This window comes from Anolis sagrei, chromosome 3, assembly GCF_037176765.1.
Source record: "Anolis sagrei isolate rAnoSag1 chromosome 3, rAnoSag1.mat, whole genome shotgun sequence".
In the NCBI taxonomy this organism is placed as follows: domain Eukaryota; kingdom Metazoa; phylum Chordata; class Lepidosauria; order Squamata; family Dactyloidae; genus Anolis; species Anolis sagrei.
In genome coordinates this window covers 158,842,222-158,856,954 of record NC_090023.1, presented here as the reverse complement: position 1 = coordinate 158,856,954, position 14,733 = coordinate 158,842,222, and the positions used below count along the sequence as shown (strand labels likewise).

At 39.5% G+C, this 14,733-nt stretch overlaps 1 protein-coding gene across 2 annotated transcripts in view; it reads right to left on the bottom strand.

Moving 5' to 3' along the window:
- Positions 1-10,537, bottom strand: part of RGR (retinal G protein coupled receptor) — a 33,050-nt gene extending 22,513 nt beyond the window's left edge. The window contains exon 1 of one of the 2 annotated variants that reach the window (XM_067465628.1): positions 10,318-10,537. In XM_067465628.1, the coding sequence (XP_067321729.1) occupies positions 10,318-10,399 (82 nt within the window). In that variant the 5' untranslated portion in view covers positions 10,400-10,537. Of the gene's footprint in view, positions 1-301; positions 463-10,317 lie in introns of those variants that run through there. The other variant, XM_060769002.2, reaches the window with a different exon arrangement.
- Between the last annotated feature and the right edge of the window lie 4,196 nt (positions 10,538-14,733).

The following is a 14,733-nucleotide window of genomic DNA, read 5'->3' as shown; positions in this document are numbered from 1 at the left end:
CTTTCCAACAACAAACTCAACTTGCACTCCCTCAACAGTCTAGTTACATAACATGCCTTGCAAACAACCTCTGTCCCATTTTATAAAGACATAATGAACAATGGCGTAGCCATAGTAACATCATTTACCCTGAAGCCTATACAAGTCCACTGCAAATGTTGAAGGTTTTTTCTTCACATTGTCAAAAGCTTCAGATATCTTTCCTTGCTCTTCTTCAAACTGCAGCTTTGCCTGAACAACAAAAACAAGGAGAAGATCCAATCTACTTTACCTTACCTCATCACACCCCATCGCAGCTTACCTTCTGCCATCATCACTGTGCCAAAACCAAATACTTCAAGTTCAGTGAAACCTTCAGGAAGAGGGTGTGATGTTGCCATCTTGTCGTAGCAGTAAGGCTAGACTAACCTAGGTTCTGCCTCATGCACTGGCAAACTGTCTGTGACAATCTCTCTCTCTTTTTGGCTGGGTTCTCTGCCTCTTCCAAAAGCCCAAGGCTGCTTTCTTCTTAAAGGGCCGGTCCGTAAATGGATACTGACCGAGAAAGAAGTTCTGTATGCAACTTTTTCCAGAATTCTCTCGAGGAAGCAAATAACAACATCACTTTGCATGCACATTGTGCAAAATAAACCATTTATGGAAGAGAGAGTAATTCTTTTCTGGTCTATACCGGGTACTTTGGAGACATGAAATGAATGCGTTTGTGCAGTAAGTTCAGGTTCACATGACTTTAGCATGGCCATGATTCCATGAAAGTATCTCACTGTCCTTTATACACAAAGGGCATTTCATAGGAACATCTCCATAAACATTTTGTCCCTAAATAAACCTTTATAATTATGAAATAGATCTCAGTAGCACATAACCAGCTTCACATAGTTAAGGAAGGTTTGGACGTCTGTTTATCATACAGCCCTTGGATGATCTGAGGGTGGGACCAAAGCAAAGAAGATGGTAAGGTGTACTTCCTATTAATTTGGGCAAAAGATCAACTCATTTCAACACATAACTGTGCAGGAATAAGTCCCGTGCAACAGGTTTTTGTACTCCAAAACTTAGGTGAGATCCATTCAACACCTTTATGGGCTGCAAAGGACAGGTCAGTTACTTGTCATAGTTTCCTACATTTAAAAAAAGATTCTTATCTCATAACTTTGATAAATCATAATCACAGAAATAGTTCAAAGGCCAGATGAAAGACCCACACAGGATGTATTTGGGATGTGAGTTGCTGTCCTCATCTCTATTTTGTCCTCTTCTCTATTTCAGATTGTTCCACTGAACTCTCTGGGATTTACTTGCCGATAAGCACAGATAAGAACAAAGAAGATCCTTATATATCTGAACAATTCAGATGTACATTTGTCCAGTCTTCTAATATTCATGCTAGTTTTTTTTTGAGACAGTAGAATGTATCTTATGATGTTAATGTTTCACCAACCCGAGACAACGTTATGAAACACAGGCCCCATCTACACTGCCATAAAATGCCATTTCAGAATGCATTGAACTGCATTGTATGGCAGTGTAAAGTCATACAATCCAATGTATTGTCGAAGGCTTTCATGGCCAGAATCACTGGGTTGTTGTAGGTTTTTCCGGGCTATATGGCCATGTTCTAGAGGCATTTTCTCCTGACGTTTCGCCTGCATCTAGGACAAGCATCCTCAGAGGTAGTGAGGTCTGTTGGAAGTAGGAAAATGGGTTTATATATCTGTGGAATGACCAGGGTGGGACAAAGGACTTTTGTCTGCTGGAGCTAGGTGTGAATGTTTCAACTGACCACCTTGATTAGCATTTAATGCCTTGAAAGTGCCTGGGGGGAATCTTTTGTTGAGAGTGATTTGATGTGCCTGATTGTTTACTCTCTGTTGTTTTGCTGTTGTAATTTTTGAGTTTTTTAATACTGGTAGCCAGATTTTGTTCATTTCTTCCTTTCTGTTGAAATTGTCCACATGCTTGTGGATTTCAATGGCTTCTCTGTGTAGTCTGACATGGTGGTTGTGAGAGTGGTCCAGCATTTCTGTGTTCTCAAATAATATGCTGTGTCCAGGTTGGTTCATCAGGTGCTCTGCTATGGCTGACTTCTCTGGTTGAAGTAGTCTGCAGTGCCTTTCATGTTCCTTGATTCATACAATCCAGTTCAATGCAATTAATTGCATTCTGAAACTGCATTATTGACCTTTTCAGATGGGGCTTTCTCAGCAGTATAGGCCAGTTGAGCTCTAGATGCTGTGGATGCGGCAACATGCAGGAAGCAATGGGGGAATCCACGCAGTCAATGCTTCCCCCCCATGGGATCAGCTTCCTGTTGAGCTGTCTGATGCGGGGTGTGGGGCGATGAGTTCCCTACGCCCACCGACGATGGTCACCAGATTCACCTTGACATGCAGCAATTCCGGCAGCCCATGTGACAAGGTAGTTTATGGCAGTGTACATGAGGCCTCAGACTATATCAAAGCCATTGTGTTCCAGGAGTAGAAATGGTCTGGCATTGTCTTTGCAGTATGTTCTCAGCAGAAGCAACCAGAACCCACTGAGATTATGAAAAGTGGGCAGAAGATACTCTTGCTCTACCCTCTTTCCCACCTGTTAAGTAGAAAGATTCTCCTGATCATGGCCTGACAAATACTCTAGATTTTGCTCAGGACTAAGAACCGCTCACTGAAATTCACTGATACATTTCATTCTTTGAAACTATTTGCTCAACGGTTTTAGCCATACTTAGTGTTAGGAAGTTGCCACTCTCAATATAGCTTACCTTACATCTTTATTCAACAGTGTGCCTTCACTTTGCAATGTACTGAGAGATATGTGATTTTTCCATATAAGGGAGAGAGTAAGAGCACCAGATACAAAAGGAAATCAAATGGAGTGATTGTGAGCATCCAGGGGTCACCTCACTAGTGACTCATACACACAGACTAAGAAAAAAGAATAGTGCTCTCTTTCTCTCTATATATGTATATATTTTTGTTGTTCTTTTTCTTTCTGTTAAATACACAAATTTAAAATTTAAAAAGGTGAAGTTGATTTTTACTAAGTCATCTTGTTATTGAAGTTCACTTTGCTCAATGAAGTCACATTTCAGCTGCTTTGTCAGAAATCATTTGCTCAAGCGTATTGAATCATGTAAGTAGAAATAGTTTTGTTGCGCAGAACCAGGTCCTTTTGCTACTGGACTTATTAAAACAGTCTCCCAGCATGCCCAGTCTTGGCTGGCAAAGACACATTGATGTTGAAGGAGAGTCTTAGTAGCTTTGCTGTTCCTAAGCATTCTATTCTTATGAACAGAAGAACTGTCAAATAGGCTTGGGTGGTTTCGTTCGTTAATTTCGTAATTTGTTATTAATTCGTATTTAAATTAGTTTACGATCCAATATTGAGCCATGCAGGAGTAGTGTGAGGAGTAATTAAGATTCGAAACAATTTTTTCAATTTATTTCGTAATTATTTCATAATTATTTTGAAATTATTTCGTAATTATTTCGTAATTATTTTCGCATGTCTGGTGCAAGTTTTATAGTTGTTTTTTGTTTTATCACACCAACAGTCAACAACAGAGGGAGAGGGAAGCTTCAGAAGTTCCTCCTGTCCCATTTGGAGGTTTTTTTAGCATATTGCGCAATCTCATCCGCCATTAACGAATCGATTTGTAATTTTACGAAATTTTGTAAATTTTGAAATTTTTTAAAGGTAAATTTCAGAATTATTAAAAAAAAACGAAACGCAAGGGCCCCCTAAAAACAAAACGAGTTTAGAACCAAATTTTTCCGTTGTTACCCAAGCCTACTGTCAAAGCAACGAATCACTATTTTTTCTTCTTCAAGGGTTCTTTCTTTGGAATATATGTAGGGAGCACCATTGCACTTCAACTGCATCTTCATGAAGGAGCAATCTAATACTATTCTAAAAAAGAATATTTCAGAACCTTATTGTATCTCCAGGAATCCCTTATTTATTTATTTACTATATTTATGCCTTCTCACCTTGAAGGAGACATAGAGCAGCTTACAAATCCCTTTACCTTCATAACGTAGGTTTCATCTCTTTATCCACTATTGAGTTTGAATGTATATTTCTGTTACCTTCATTTCCACATGACTGCATTTATTTCAGCTTTTGCTTCAAAACACCAGTCTATTTACATGCTAATCTCTCCATATTAAGCCTGATTCATAGGATTTTAAAAATTGTAATAAAATGCTAGTTCCCAAATACTGATTACTGCATATACTTATGATGTGGGTTACATAAAGTCTCCTTGAGCTTTATGCAAGTGTGCTTTACAGGGACAAATCTGCTAAGACGTACTGGTACAAAGTTCAAAGATCCTTTATACATGTACACAATGCACACCGTTTTATACATATTGGTCTGTAGAAGATATTAGGATATAGAAGGTTTATTGAGAATCAGGTGAAGCTGGAGCCAGTTGGGATTAGGACTGCTTATTTCCCTATTCCTGGGTTATTTTCTGTAACAAACTCAGGTTGACCCACTTACTATGTGATACATTCTGAAGTTTCTGAATAAATAATTATGAAACAATATAGTCAATATATACATGGATAGGTCTAAAAATTTTAAATAAAAAAATCTCAAAAGAATGGGTCAACTTATCCATAGGTCAATATGACTACTGTATGTTAATACTTATAAAAAAAGAAACAACTGAATTCTCTTAGTAGAATAGTAAAAGTATCCTTCTCAGAATAGTACTAGAACAGCCTTTCTCAACCTGGGGGGATCGCGAGGGGATATCAAAGGAGTCACCAAAAACCATCAGAAAACACAGTATTTTCTGTTGGTCATGGGAATTCTGTGTGAGAGTTTGGTCCAATTCTCTACTTGGTGGGGTTCAGAATGCTCTTTGATTGCAGGTGAACTATAAATCCCAGCAACTACAGCTCCCAAATGTCAAGGTCTACTTTCCCCAAAATCTACCAGTGTTCACATTTGGGCATACTGAGTATTCATGTCAAGTTTGGTTCAGATTCAACACTGTTTTAAGTCCACAGTGCTCTCTGGATGTAGGTGAACTACAACTCCAAAACCCAAGGTCATTGCCCACTAAACCCTTCCAGTATTTTCTGTTTGTCATGGGAATTCTGTGTGCCAAGATTGGTTCAATTCCATCATTGGTGGAGTTTAGAATTCTCTTTGATTGGAGGTGAACTATAAATCCCAGCAACTACAACTCCAAAATGACAAAATCAACTCCTCCACACTCCACTCCACCAGTATTCAAATTTGGGTGTATTGGGTATTTGTGCCAAATTTGTTCCAGTGAATGAAAATACATCCTGCATATTAGATATTTACATTACGATTCATAACAGTAACAAAATTACAGTTATGAAGTAGCAACAAAAATAATTTTTTGGTTGGGAGTCACTACAACACAAGGAACTGTATTAAGGAGTTGCAGCATTAGGAAGGTTGAGAAACGCTGCACTAGAAGAAGCACCCACTTCCACTCTCTTTCTGTTGTAACATCATTTCTGACTGGGTTGATGTAGGTTTTTTCAGGATATATGACCATGTTCTAGAGGTATTCTCTCCTGACATTTTGCCTGCATCTATGGCAAGCATCCTCAGAGGTAGTGAGACCTCACTACCTCTGAGGATGCTTGCCATAGATGCAGGTGAAACATCAGGAGACAATGCGTCTAGAACATGGCCATAAAGCCCCAAAAAACCTACAACAACCCAATAATTCCAGCCATGAAAGCCTTCAATAATATCATTTCTGACCTTTTTGAGTGCCTACATAGGGAAATGTTGGTGGTGGCAAGAGGAAGGTGGCCCTCTAATGTGGCTTTGGCGTTTTCCTCTCTTTGCAGAATGATGCTTATCTTTTCCACAGGCCATCTCAAAATCCATAATTTTGACCCCAAAACCTGTCCTCGACTTATCCATGTGTTTGACTTACGCATGAGTATATATACAGTAGGCTGAAATTCTGTCTCAGTGACTAAAATTTAAAGCTATACAATAACATAGTATATCTTTGATATGATACATAACTTTTCTAGTGAATTGTGGCAATGTATGTTAGAGCACTGGACTGTTTTTCCTATCATGTGATGGGATTCCCCCATTAAGCAATGGGACTCATAGTAGAAAAGGACTATTATACAGGGTTAGTCAAAATGAATAGGCCAATAAGACAATTAATTGTAGCCGAATTGGCCTACTCATTTTGACTAATCCTGTATAACAGCCATGTAGTTTGCTCTTATAATTCAATAGTCCTGAAGGCAAAGCTAGCTACATTTCCTCATTCCTCCCTGGAATATGAACCTTGTACAATATCATAGTGTAATGTAAGTCATTAATGATGATGTAGGATTATAGCAAGATGACAACCATAGCTTGAGCAGCTTGCAGCGGGAGCAAGACACAAGGGCCATATCTATGTGCCCAGGCCCATAGCCAGGATTTTGTTTCGGGAGGGCCTGAGTTTGATTTTGGGGGGGGGGGGGGGGGCTGAGTCTGAGTGAAAGAGGGTCTACCCTAGCAAACCTTTTGTATTGTTATCCCAATATCCCCATGCGTATGGGATATACTGAGCATGGTGATCAGATCATGATATGAATGAACATAACAGTTTAAATAATGTACCAGTAAGGCCTTCTCGCAGACCACCCTGAGAATTTCAGGGGGGGGGGGGGGGCTGAAGCCCCTCAAGCCCCCCCCCCCAGTTACATGCCTGTATGTGCCAATTGGAATTGGCTAAAAAAACCAGGTATCTTTATTGCTTTCATTTATGCACTTTAATAGAACAAGGGTCTATTAATTGGGCAGCCTAACTGCTAACTAGATATATATTTTTTCAGAAATTATGATGTCATTGAAAAGAGACATTTCTTTCTCAACCTTTTCTAAAAAAAGGAGAAATGGAAACTTAATGCAGCAACAGCCAACATGATGTAGTGGTTTGAGAATTGGACTACCACTCTGGAGAGCAGGCTTTCATTCCCAGCTTGGCCATGGAAACCCATGAGGTTGACCTTTGGTGAGTCATACACTATCAGCCCCAGAAAACCTGTGATAGATTCTTCTTAGGGTCACCATAAGTCAGAAATGACTCAAAGACACACACAACCACAAATTAGCACTCAATATTAACACTCAGATTGAAAGTCACTTTGTTACTTAAAATATAAATGTGTTACAAAACTTGGCTTGGCATAAAAGTATATGTTTGATACATGAATTAAGTATATTTAATAAATAATTACAAATTGATTTTACTTCTTTAAAATACTATCGTTGACAAACAGAGCTACAAGGTCACGAAGTGTAAGGAACTCACAAGGAATTATTTAACTTTTAAAGATTTTTAAGAAGCAAGAAGAAAAAACAGTTAAAAGTAGAAGAAACCATTAGTAAAACGAAGAAAATTATTTTGTTCTAATCTCCAGAATGACAAGGAGACTTAAAGCACTCATTCTCATAAGTGGAAGAAAGAAAAGGGAACCAAGATCAGGAATGATAATCCGGTTATATATTGACTTACATAAACGTTTACGTACTACATAATAACAGCAATGGGCGGCGGCGGGGGGGGGGGGAATAGGCAAATATATAAGCATATTGTCTTCAATATCTAACTCATCATTCTAAAACAACATTATTTATTTATTTATTTAATGCAGTTTTCCCTTTTTCTTTTGAGGAAAAATGAGGCAATAACAGGTTTCTCACTTAATTTTTATGGGATTCTCACCTCCTGCAACTCACCATCAGAACCCAAGGACATAACAGGAACGTTGAGTATACTACAATATAAAATTATTCAATGTGTTCTCTTTCAAGCTGGGTTTGCATAGATTGGATGGTGTCTGCCAATGTATACTGGCATTATGAACTGTCACTCTTCAAATCCCATTAGTGTGGTTTGCAATGTGAAGCCACTGTTTTTCTTCTAGTATGGATCCATCCAAATACCTCTAACAATTAACAATTATTTTATGGGATGCCTCCAGGGTTCCATCACACTTGATACAACCATCTCAATATTCTATACATTTTTATCAGCAGATTGAACTATGCATCTCAGCCAAATCCAGCCAATGGAGTTTGTATAAAACTAGGATGTACCACCTTGTTGAGAAGTTATATGATGCTCCTCCTACATGGGACTTCCACTTCATATGTATACATCATGCTAGAAGTGCTTATGGTTCAAAGTGAGTGGATGAATGGTTGGAAAAATGATATTCATATCATTAATAACAATTGGCTTGCTATAATCTATACACAGGAGCCCCCGGTGGCGCAGTGGGTTAAAGCACTGAGCTGCTGAGCTTGTTGATTGAAAAGTCGCAGGTTCGATTCCGGGGAGCGGCGTGAGCTTCTGCTGTCAGCCCTAGCTTCTGCCAACCTAGCAGTTCGAAAACATGCATATGTGAGTAAATCAATAGGTACCGCTCCGGCGGGAAGGTAACAGCGCTCCATGCAGTCATGCCGGCCACATGACCTTGGAGGTGTCTACAGACAACACTGGTTCTTCGGCTTGGAAATGGAGATGAGCACCACACCCCAGAGTCAGACATGACTGGACTTAATGTCAGGGGACTACCTCTACCTAATCTATACACATAATAAAAGTGAAAATCTGTATGTGGCACAGGTGTCTGTTCACACAGACAGCCTCCAGCCTCTACAAATAGGCTATTGTTTCCAGTGCTGAGAAGATAGCAAGTCACTCTCTCGAAGGACATCGCAGGTTATAGCAAGCACATCCCAGTGTTCCTTTCTCTCTTCATTTGCATGACCCCACCCACTGCTTCTCCCTTATCCCATTCCAACCCTTTCCTTTGGCATACAGCAGAGGAACTGATCAGCAACTGAACATACTGGAGAGAATTCACAATGATTTGGAGAGAATTCACAATGATTTATAGGAGTTGTAGTGACTGGGATGCATAGTTCACCTGCAATCTAAGAGCACTCAGAACTGCACCAATGATGGACCTGGAACTCACTTGGCACACAGACCCACCATGGGCAATTGTCCATATTTGCAGAGTTTAGGGGTGATTACCCTGAGAGTTGTAGTTCACCCTTATCTAGAGAACAGTGAACACAGCCAACGATGGATCGTGACCAAACTTGGCACACAGAACCAACATGGCCAACTGTGCATACTGGCTGAGCTTGGGGGTGATTGTCCTGGGAATCTGGGAGTTGTCGTTCACCCTTAACTAGATATCACTGAACTCAGATGCTGTTGGATCTGGACCAAACTTGGGAATGACTGACCCACAATTCTGGAAATTGTAGTTCACCCACATCCTTATGCATTTTCTAATGGGAGCATTAATTAAAAAACAAAAAGAAAGACTTTTTAAAAAAATAAATAGCATTACACATTACCAAACTGATATTACCAAACTTCACAAAACAAACAATGCCTTCTCAAATAACCCGGTCACCGCCGGGTCCCTAAGCTAGTATTTACTAAAGTTCATCCATGTAGGATTAAACCCATATCAACTATGATGAGTCTGTCTCTTAGGTCTGCTTTTGGAAAAGAAGGCCATCCAATGAATTCCAATTATAATTTAAAATATTAGCATCATATTATTAATTCTTGAATGTTGGCCTATTTGAACACTATTTTTTTTAATAAAAAGGGGAATTGCTCCACATTACAACCAGCCTCTTGTTCACCAGAACTTAAGACAAGGTAGTTATGGTAATAATAATAACCTGACGCTAAGAATGCGACTCTTAATTTAGTTCACTCTCACACAAAAAGATGAAAAATTTCAGTGGTTGTCCCCACTTGGCAGGATTATTTTTGAACATTTTGGCAAAAATAATAATGCATTCAAAAAGCATAATATTTTTGTGTACATAGATTGCCTTCTGTGCAAAAGATAATGTTTTAAATAAACAATTGTTTTGCAAGAAAACAAGCCCCGCAATTCAAACTAGCATGCAAAAAAACTCACAATATTCTTTATAATGCATTGAGACATGTCGCGATACCCTTTCTAATCAAGGATGCAAAAAACACGCTAATTACATGCCTAGTACAAAATATACTTTCCATTGCAAGCATGTCTTATCCCTCCAGTCAAATCATCAAATGTTTTCTCCTTTTGATAACCGGGCATGCTGAATGGAGGAGGCAGGGAGCTATAGTCCAAAACATACATTTTAAAATAAAAACTGCTGACCACTAATAAGTGGAGATGTTTAAGTGTCATTTCCATTTGAAATTCTTTATGCTTTATTGTTTGAGATTGAAGAGATAACAACAAGAAAAGCATCTAGTTGTGACAATTGATTCCTCCTTACCTTCCACCAGCAAGGCAGTACCAATGACAAACACTTCTAAGTCAGTGAAGCCTTCAGGAACAGGATATGCGGTAGTAACCATATTTGTAGTAAAAATGCCACCTATTTTGGGCTCTCTGCAATAGCTAGTGGACTGTACTTGTTCTTCCTTTGCACTGAATTCTGCCCTCTTTCTCTAGTAGCCAAAACCTTCTTAAAGAGCGAAACCATGTGAAAGATCTTATATAAAAGCTTTGGGGCTTTAAATCCAGGCCCACAATCCCTACAAGAATGCCACTAATAAAATGGACAGTATCCCCCCCCCCCCCTAAATCATATTGCGAGTTATTGCAAAAGGAAAGCATTCACTGATTTTACAACAAGGCCTTTGTAAAGACAAGGTTAAGATCACTGTCCACTTAAGACCGTAACATTGGAAAGGAATTAAAGAATGTTGGAATGGCTAGGAAAGAAAGTAATATGTAATTGTGGAATTGACCTGAAAAAACAAGCATGATTCAGTATCTAATTAGGTGAAGGGGGACAAAAGGAATTTCTGGTGTTCACATTTCTTTACTATTATGAATGAAACTGTTTTGTTTTTCTGATATCTGATCTCGTTTTGTAATGTACTAGCTGTCCCCTGCCACGCGTTGCTGTGGCCCAGTCTGTTGATCTGGAAAATAAAGTAATGAGAAAGTGTTGGTTTCTAATATATGTAATTTCTTTATGCTTATGAGTAAACAGTATTTCTTGCTGTTTCTTTGTCAGTGTTGATGTGGAGAGTGTCTGGTTTGCCCAAGCTGGAACATGCAACGTATCATTGTCCTTCTTTAAGGGTCCCTTTCAAATCTATGATACTGTATCTCTCTCTGTGTGAATCATCTCTCTCTCTCTCTCTCTCTGGCTGGATGGCTCTTTGTCAGGAGAGCTTTGATTACGTTTTCTTGCCCTGATGATGGGAGTTGGATTGCGTGGCCTTAAGTAATTTCTGTTGGTCATGGGAGTTCTGTGTGGGAAGTTTGCCCTGATTCTGTTGTTTGTGGGGTTCAGAATGCTCTTTGATTGTAGGTGAACTGTAAGTCCCAGTGACTACAACTCCCAAATGTCAAGGTCTTTCCCCCCAAACTCCAACTGTATTCATATTTGGGCGTATTGAGTGCTTGTGCCAAGTTTGGTCCAGATCCATCATTGTTTAAGTCCACAGTGCTCTCTGGATGTAGGTGAACTACAACTCCCAAACTCAAGGTCAATGCCCACCAAACCCTTCCAATATTTTCTGTTGGTCATGGGAGTTCTGTGTGCCAAGTTTGGTTCAATTTCATCATTGATGGAGTTCAGAATGCTCTTTGATTGTAGGGGAACTATAAATCCCAGCAACTACAACTCCCAAATGGCAAAATCATAATTTTTTGAGTGATGGTCACTCCTTGTGTTGTGAGACGTTTTGTTGCCAAATTTGGTATGATTTCGTTCGTTGGTTCTTTTGTTTTTAAGGTACTCATTATGCACAGAGCATTTATATATATATATAGATTTCTTCAAAGGTTTGTAGAGGAACAAACCATAGTTATATGTTCAAGTTGTTTGCTGAGATGAATTAGGTCAAAACGGCCATGGAAATGTGTAACCTGGCCACTATTTTTATAGTGTGTCTGCAACCTAATTCACAGAATGTGTTTCAAAGTAGCCTTGAGTTCTCTTTTATATAGTCCTGTATTTGGAAGTGTTGACAAAGGGGAGTCTTCCTCTTCATGGTTTCCTCTCTTTGACAGGAGTTGTCCAGTCCAAGTCTAACTGAAAGATTAATGAGGGAGGTCGTAAATCTTTAAACTGCCCCAAACAACAGATTCAGAAGGCATACACAAGGGGCACATCTACACTGACCTACTATCCTTAAAGGAGGCGGGGGGCAACCAGCTATGTGACAGCAACATGACACAGCAAGCTGATTCAGGTTAATGTGCATCAGGGCCATTTGATGCAGCTTTCAACCACTTTAACAAAACACTCTGAGAATCCAGAGCAAACAATGACTTCAGGCCTATATAAGTTCTGCTACACACTACAGAGAAAGTGAGGGGAAATAGGAAAACTATTGTTTACCTAGTGTTACATCTAGTTTTAATATTGAGTCTCAAAAACAACCTGATTTCAAACTGTGATGTACATAGAGGGCTAGAAAAAATGTGTTGGGTTTAGTTTTCCTTGTAAGGTGCCACCATATGTGGCTTTACACATTCCTGAATCTCAATGTCATATCTTTTTGGAAATTAAATGTGATTGGTTCTGGTTAACACTTGGATGGAGGATCACCAGATAATTCCACTGGTCTCCATGTAGGGAGAAAGAATCTTGCCTAAATTATGCAGAGCCACTGCCAGTTGGTGCTGACAATAATGAATAGATGAACCAGTGCTCGTATTCAATATAAGGCAACTTTGTAATTTTTTTTTAAAAAAAATCAATTTTCACCTTCTGAGGGCCCTTCCAGACAGGCTCAAAATGTGGGACCTGTCCCATTTTTATTTTGATGTCTCAAGTAAAGGCAAATTAATGCAGAGGAAACTAGGTTTTCCCAGCTAACTCTGCATTAATTAAACACCTGGAAAGATCCAGATGTTAAGCTAAAGTTCAGATCTTTCCAGGTGTGGGCCCTGCGAGGATTGACTTCTGGGACTGCTTCCTCAGTTCCTCAGTGCCCGAGGTCAATCCCCACAGCTATCTTAGTTTTTCGGGCTCCTTCAGGACGACCCCTCCCCCCCCCAGTCCCCCATTTACCCCAAAACTTACCCAGGATGTCTGCCAGTAGGGCAGGCCCCTCTGTAGAGTCTCCCTGACATGAGAAAATGGCATAATAATAATAATAATAATAATAATAATAATAATAATCCTTTATTTATACCCCGCTACCATATCCCGGAGGACTCGGTGCGGCTTACAAGAGGCCGAGTCCAAATACATCAATAAAACAATACAGCAATACAAACAATAAATAAACTCACAAACAAAGCAATAAACAATAACAGTAACACCATGGCGGATTAAAAATCTATGGCAGGGCCAAATGTAATAATTAAAATTTTAAAATACTGAGCATGACAAGGTGACATATAACTAGGATGGGTATTTGGAGAGAAATGGAGCTAGCAGACAATCCTAGATCATTAATAAAGTGCGATTAGGGGCATGTCAGAAGGTGTGTGTGGACTCATTTCCAAGCATCAGGAGGACTCTATAGAAGGGCCTGTGCTGCTGGCAGGTCCCTTGGGTAAGGTTGGAGATGTTGGGCTGGGTATGGCTTGATGCCATTTCAGATTGACTCAGGTTGGCATCTATCCAACCCCCCCCCCCCCCCCACAAGAGAAAGCTTGGGTTGTGGGAAGGGGTGGGGACTGAAACCTGAGAGGAAGTGGGTTATTTTAACCCACTTCCTCCCAGGTTTTTGGGCAGTGTAGAAGGGGCCTAAGAGTGGGGAGAGGTATGTTGTTTACATCTCTGAAGCTTAATGAATGTATGGATATGAAAATTACAATCTCAATTTACTGTGTTTCTCTGAAGCCTACCTTCATTTTTGTGCCCTTGTTTTTGTGTGAAGTTGCTGGATTTTGTCAGAATTTCTGCAGTGTTATGTTTCGTTTACACTTACCAAAATAATCCTGAGTACTCTGCTTTGGAGCTATTCCAATCAGCATGGGAACATTTCCTTTTTGATGCTACTTCACTGGCCAAAAGCAGCTTTCTTGTAGAGGCTTGCTGGTGACTTTACTTTTGAAGAGGTTATGACAGGTAACTAGTCATGTGACTAGCAGACACAACATCACCAGCAAGATAGTAGTAAATGCGATCCAGCTGTGCACACCTCAAAACAAAGAGATCACTCTGGAGCTTCGTAGAAATTCTGTTTCCCCCTGTTCCAGATGAATGGTTTGAAATAGCATAACTAGCCATGTGTCATGTGGTCACCTCACAGTAGTGACAAGGTAAGTCTGCTTTATTTGGCCCATGTAGACATGGCCTTCATCTACACTCACGTATTTAAGTAGTAGTCATTCTGTACTACTCTTCTACTGAATACAAACCTCACGTATCTGCTATTGTGGCTGCTTATCACCATTGTGAAATTATATTATCAGTGAATAAAATTGTACAAAGAAAGCACTGACAAATGACTATGTATGCACAACTCTAGAAGCTGCAACTGAAATAGTTACAGTGATGAAATTTCACTTACGCAATTGTGGAATGAGTGTGTCTGTTGCATAATGACTAATAAAGTAAATGTGCAAATATAAGAATATTTACCTACAGAATATCAGTCTGTATGAAATTTTCAAATTGAAATACACACATTTATTTAAATATGAGGGGAATTTTTTAAGTAAGGTCTGTTTTGCTGTAGACACTAGTAGTTCGTGCGCATACTGCAACGAGCGT